The sequence below is a fragment of the Bos mutus genome, chromosome 11, assembly GCF_027580195.1.
Source record: "Bos mutus isolate GX-2022 chromosome 11, NWIPB_WYAK_1.1, whole genome shotgun sequence".
In the NCBI taxonomy this organism is placed as follows: domain Eukaryota; kingdom Metazoa; phylum Chordata; class Mammalia; order Artiodactyla; family Bovidae; genus Bos; species Bos mutus.
Window position 1 is genome coordinate 8129061 of NC_091627.1, and position 5882 is coordinate 8134942.

Below are 5882 nucleotides of genomic sequence, written 5' to 3' on the forward strand. Positions count from 1 at the left end.
CCCTGGCACAGCCTCAGGCTGGACGTGCCTCTGCCCCACCGACTGTGCACCCCTCCTGGCCTAGCTGCCATCTTCCAGCATCCACAGGGGTCCTGAGGAAGTTGGGGGTGACAGCACCTCAGCCCTTGCAGCCCCCCTCCAGCTCCCCAGCCCTGGCTGAGCCTCTGCGGTGATGCCTATTGCAGGTGGCCAAATGTGGAAATGAGCTGTGGCCCCTTCAGTGTTTCTGCTGGGCCAGTCACTCCTTGAAGTCAGGGTCATGTGAGGCCTGCTGCTGGCCTGGGGTGGGGGACGAGGAATGGTCCAGCCAAAGCTGGCCATGGGCCCTGGGGCCGCCGTCTCTTGTGAGGACCCCAGGGGCTCCGGGAGCCATGCCAGTGTGAGCCCACCCTTTGCCTGTCCTCCTCCCAATGGCCCAGGAATCCAGGAACACAGAGTCAAGCAGGACAGACTGGGGGCAGGGCATGTATTTATTTAGCAGGCAAGGCAGGGCTGCATCTTCGGGGCTGCAGGACCCAGAGAAGGGTCTCTGGGCTCTCTCCTGTCACTGGTGTCCAGGCTGGTGCGGGGGTTAACTGGGTGCTGTGCCGGGCAAAGGCTGGCGTGAGGTGGGTGGGAGAAAAGAGAGACAGGAGGCACCTGAGAGGGAGATGGGAAAGTAGAGACAGCAACTGTCCTGGGTGGGGGGCGCAGAGGTAGTTTGAGACCCCGGACCCACTGCACCCCCCTGGCTCCCATCCGCACCCCCTCCCCAGCCATACTCACTGCAGGCTCACTGGTCATCGATGCACCGGTCTGTGGGGGAGAGAGTCTGTCAGAATGTGCAGGGGTGTGTGTGTATGTGTGTGTGTGTGACTTCTGCCCACTGGGATGCCTGCCCTGCCCCTGGGCACCCCAGGCCCCAGCCTGGCCCAGCAACTGCAGATCTGGGGGTTCCCTTCAGGGATGGGAGCAGGGGTTTGGGAGGAAGGCCTGAGGATGAGCAGCTCGGGGGGACCCCGTTCTCCAGAGCAGGCCAGCGAGGCCCTGCCACACATCCGCTCGGGCACCAGGCCGCCACCTGTTTACCTGCTGAGCCACGGCAGTCTCCCAGCTCTGGGGGGCTGCTGGCTCCCTGGGTGGCCGGCTGGAGCCCCCTGCCCAGGCCAGGCCGCCTGAAGACAAGGCCGCCTTTCAAGTCAGTGGTGAGCAGGCCTCGAGGGAGGAGGAAAGGGGCCCCAGACAAGAGGGAGGGAGAAGGAAGTGGCCAGATGGTGAGGGCCTGGGTTGTAGGGGGAAGGGGCCCTGGGGCTGAGAGACTGGGAAAATTTGGACCTGGGCCTGAAATCCTCATCTGTCAAGGAGGAACACTTGGGGCCCAGATCCCTGGGTGCCCCACAGATGCCTGGGTTGGGGTAGGGTCTTCCTGACCCGGAGTGGCTCCCAGGGAGGGGCTTCAGTGACTGAGCAGAGGGCCAGGCCCCTCCTCCGCCCCCCTCCGCCTGGACAGTCCGCACTGGCCATTACCAATCGGGACAGTGAAGACGATGTGGTCATCGGTGAGGCCCAGGGACTTGGCGAAGTTGATGAAGTTTTCCCTCACTTCAGGGGTCAGCTCCTTGGTCCTCCCTGTGGTCAAGGTGGCCAGCGAGTGGCCAGCAAACACTCTATAAACATTGCTGAACGTATGAACAAGGCCTCTGACCCCTTCCTCATGGAGGGTCTGCAGAAGGGCCTCCCTCCCTGGACCCCCACAGAGGCTTGGAGCTGAACTGTAAAGGACCTCTCCTGAACCAGAGAGGACCTGGGGGGCTGGGTGGGGGTGGGTCCCCGGGGTCACAAGGGAAGGACCCACCGTAAAGGGTGATCTTGAAGTACGTCTTTTTCCTTTGAACCTTCTTGAAGTACACTATGGCAAACTGGTTGTAGTCGGTGTTCACCACCCGCACGGTGTAGCTCCTTATCCCCCGGTAGCCTGCGGGGAAGATGGGAAGGACAGGGAGGGGTCAGCCCGCCCTGGGAGGAGGGAGCTGCTTTGTTCCCTACCTGTGTACAGGGGCTCTCCACGTCGAACAGCATCTGTGTGGAGGGGCGGGGAGGTCTGTGCCCCTTCTAGGAGGACCCTGCCCCCCCACCTCCTGGAAGCCCAACCCCAGGGCCCACCTTCCTCAGGACTCACTCTTAATATTGCCCAGGGTGAACTGGCCAGGCTGGGAGCTTGGGACAAAAGTTCTGATCCAGTAGTCACAGAGGTCATCCCTGTGGGCGAGAGATGGGTAAGTGAGGGCAGAGGGGACAGGGGCTTGCACTCCTGGGGCTGGACATGGTGGGGGCCAGGGCTGCAGCTCAAGGAGCTGGGATTCTGACACCCCTGGTCTGGCCCAGCCCAAGACAGCCCATCCCCCACCACAGCAGGAGGTCCCCTCCCCACCAGCTCAGATGGGCCTCTGAGCCTACCCATGTGTGTCCCTGCCTGGTCTGCCCTGGGCCACCTGACCCTGCTCAGGTCCTCCCTTTAGCACCCACTGCCCTTTCCTCTTCAGGGCTGTCTCTCCTTGGTGGTCTTCCCTACCCCCACCCCATTCCTCAGGCATTTATCCCCTACTCCTATCTTCCCTCTGCTGCTTCCCTGTCTGTAACCTCTCCTGGGGGACTCACCCTCCAAGATTCCAGTCTGTTCCATGCCAAGGACTCCTCTAGCTCCTGGATCAACCCTGACCTGAGTTCCACCCTCTCCCCTGGTATTCCAGGGCATATCTCCCCAAACCCATTCTCCCTCTGCTTCTTGCTGCACACATGCTCCAGCCTTAGTCTCCCTGGGTGCCAGAGGGGCTGGGTGTTCCTTGGCAGCCACCTTTTCTCTCTCCACCACACCCAGAGGGACCCTGCTCAGACCCACTCCTCCCCAGATCACTTCTGCGCTGGTGTCTGAGGACCTGGCAGTGTGTGGGCTGCCCCCGCTGCCAAGCCATTCATCAGCTCCTGCTGGGTAGCTGGATGATGACTTGCTGCTTCCTGAAAGAGTGCTTCCCTCTGACTCAGAGTCCACCAGCCCTTGCTATGGATGCTCTGTGCCTCCTTCCAAGGCAGAGTGGCTCCTTCAAGGCCCAGTTCTGGAGGCTACCTCCCTGTAAACCCTCGATGAAGACTTGGGTAGGTCTCCAGGCTGGATTCAGGGACCCTCTTCTCCATCCAGGAGACCCCTTCTCTCTGTGTCTTGTTTCCTGATGCCTGTGTCCATGTCTATTTGCACTGAAATGACCGATAAATGTTGATCGGATGAAGGAAGAGGGCTTCCCTGGTGGCTCAGCGGTAAAGAATCCACCTGCCAAAGCAGGAGATGCGGGTTTGATCCCTGGACTGGGAAGATCCCCTGAAGAAGGACGTGGCAACCCACTCCAGTATTCTTGCCTGGATAATCTCATGGACAGAGGAGCCTGGAGGGCTACAGTTCAAGGGGTCGCAAAGAGCCAGGCACTACGTAGCGACTAAATAACAATAATGCAGGAAGAAATGAACAAATATTAATATCTGAATCCACTGCTGCGCAGAAGGATGAGTGACTGCCTCTCCTCTGGTCAGCCCTTGACTGTGACATGAATCTGCTTCTAGACACTCAAGCAGCCCCTCGAGTCTCCCCCACTTTCCCCAAGGACGTGGCAGCTCTCACTTTAACAGGATGGAGGTGACGTTGTAGCTGCCGTCTTCCTTCAGCTCGTAGTTGGAGCTGTACATCTTAAGCGGGTCTTGCTCTTCCTTCTTAATTGCATTCCCTGCCACGCCTACAGTGTACCACTTCCCCTGGAACTGTAATAGGGGGGCTGTAATAGGCAGAACCCACAAACCACCCTAGGGCCCCTCTACAGCACTGTCCCTGCAGGCACCCCTGGCAGCTTGCCCCCGAGCCAGGAGCCCCTCTCACTGAGCAGCAGGCCTGGGACTGGGCATTCAGTTCCTGGATTGGTGAAGCCAGTGGGAGCTAGGGGAGGCCAGGCCAGGAAGGAGCCCTGAGGATGGTAGGGATGGGGTGTCCTCCCTGGGCCTCAGTTTCCTCCTCATGCAGAGGACTGAAGGTGTTCCCGTCATCCACTCACTACAGAGATGATGGGAGAGAGTGTGGACCTAGAGAAGGTCTGTCCAGGTGATCTTCTTGCCAGCAAGGTCAGGGTCAATGTGGGGCCATGGAGCCTGGCTTCCATCAGAGGGCCAGAGGGCAGGCTGAGCTGAATGAAGCCTGGGCATCCTGCCCTTGCAGGTTTGCTAAGACCCTTCACCTCCCATCCCCTCTGCTCACACGCTTCCCTGCCCGCCCCCTGCTGCTGTCCCTCCGGGGCCCTTACCTGGTCAGCCTGGAAATTGGGCTGCAGCGGGATCTTGGACAGAGGTGGGGCCCGCAGCAGTCTGGAGGAGGAACTCCGGGCCTGGGTGTGCAGGGCCCCCAGCAGGGTGAAACCCAGCCACAGGAGACCTACAGACATGGTTTCAGGGCAGAGGAGGCTGGCGGTCCAGGCAGCAGCTAAAGGAGGAAGCGAGTGAGCAGGCTCCCTGGGGGGACCCTATTTATGGCCCACCTGACCCGTGGCCCACCCCAGGGTGGAGTGATTCAAATTTTGCCAAATCCCGGAAGGGTGAGGCAACTGCCAGCACTCCTGCTGAAACACCTGGCAAGATTTCTGCCCCTTTCCCCGCTGGTCAGGATTGGGCAAGACCAGGGGCAGAAGGCCAGGGGGTGGGGAGGGGACCTTCCCCGGAGCTCCGCAACTTCTGGCAGGGACAAGGGCTCCCTCCACACCCGCTCTGTGCCCCTTCCCTTCACTCTGCTTGGCTCTGTCCATGGTTGGTGGTCCCTGATCCAGATGAGCTGTCATCTCTGGCTTCCAGAAGGCCCAGCTCAGCCCTAGCCCAAGTTGGGGTATGTGTGATGAGACTCCTGCTTCCAACCCCCCAGTGAAAATAGAGAATTACTCACCCTCGTAGCCCATGTAGTCAATTAGGCCTGGTTCTCAGAAGGGACAAGGAAGAGTGGGGCAGCTGAGAGAATTCTGACCAGGAAGGACAGAGTGTGCGGTGTGAGCCCTGAGCTCTTGGAGCCCAGATCCTGCCCCCTGACCCCCCACCCAGGGAGCCCCACACCAGGCCAGAGGCTGAAGGACACGCATCTTCCTCGAGTCGGCCCTTCCTCTCCTCCAGCCCCTAAAGGACTTGCCCCTGCTGTGGGTCCAGTAGATGAGACCCCCAAGCTGGACACCAGAGCCCCACGTGTGGATGCTCAGCAAAGCAGAGCGTGGATGGTACAGTCCAGGCACCATGCTGCTGGGGGTGGGGACAGCACAGGGCGAGTTTCTGCACTGAGTATGGGGGCAGGGGGCTAGGGCCTGAGGGCAGGCTATCCACTGGGCTGCTCCGGACACCAAGTGCTTTGAGTCACAGGGAGTGCAAGGACTTGGTCTTGTCTTTTTATTTTTTTTAAGATTTTTTTTTTTAAGGTGGACCATTTTTAGTCTTTAAAGTCTGTACTGTAACAAACAGTCACTTGTTACAATACTGCTTCTGGTTTATGTTTTGACTTTTTGGCTGAGAGAGGCATGCGGCACGTGGGATTCTAGCTCTCCAACCAGGGATCGAACCCCCACCCTCTGCCTTAGAAGGTGAAGATTTTTTTTTTTCATTTTGGCCACACTGGGTCTTCTTGCTGCTCAGGGACTTTCTCTAGTTGTAGTTAGCGGGGGCTTCTCTTTAGCTCTTTCTGTCACAGTGGCTTTCCTTGTTGCAGAGTGTGGGCTCACAGGCTTCAGAGAGCAGGCTCAGTAGTTGTGGCGCTTCAGCTTGGTTTGGTTGCCCTGTGGCATGTGGGATCTTCCCGGACCAGGGATGGGACCTGTGTTGTCCCCTGCCTTGGCAGG

At 59.4% G+C, this 5882-nt stretch overlaps 1 protein-coding gene across 2 annotated transcripts; it reads right to left on the minus strand.

Moving 5' to 3' along the window:
- Positions 1-457: 457 nt before the first annotated feature.
- LCN2 (lipocalin 2) lies at positions 458-4583 on the minus strand. 2 transcript variants are annotated; one of them, XM_014482451.2, is made up of 7 exons: positions 4320-4581; positions 3650-3786; positions 2159-2238; positions 1835-1954; positions 1507-1608; positions 766-795; positions 458-639 (listed from the first exon to the last, which is right to left on the minus strand). In XM_014482451.2, exons 1-6 carry the CDS (start codon positions 4455-4457, stop codon positions 773-775), a joined length of 600 nt encoding a protein of 199 aa, XP_014337937.1. In that variant the 5' UTR covers positions 4458-4581; the 3' UTR covers positions 458-639; positions 766-772. The 2 variants fall into 2 exon arrangements, with proteins under 2 accessions (XP_014337937.1, XP_014337938.1); XM_014482452.2 differs by having other exon boundaries at positions 459-598; positions 4320-4583.
- Positions 4584-5882: the final 1299 nt, after the last annotated feature.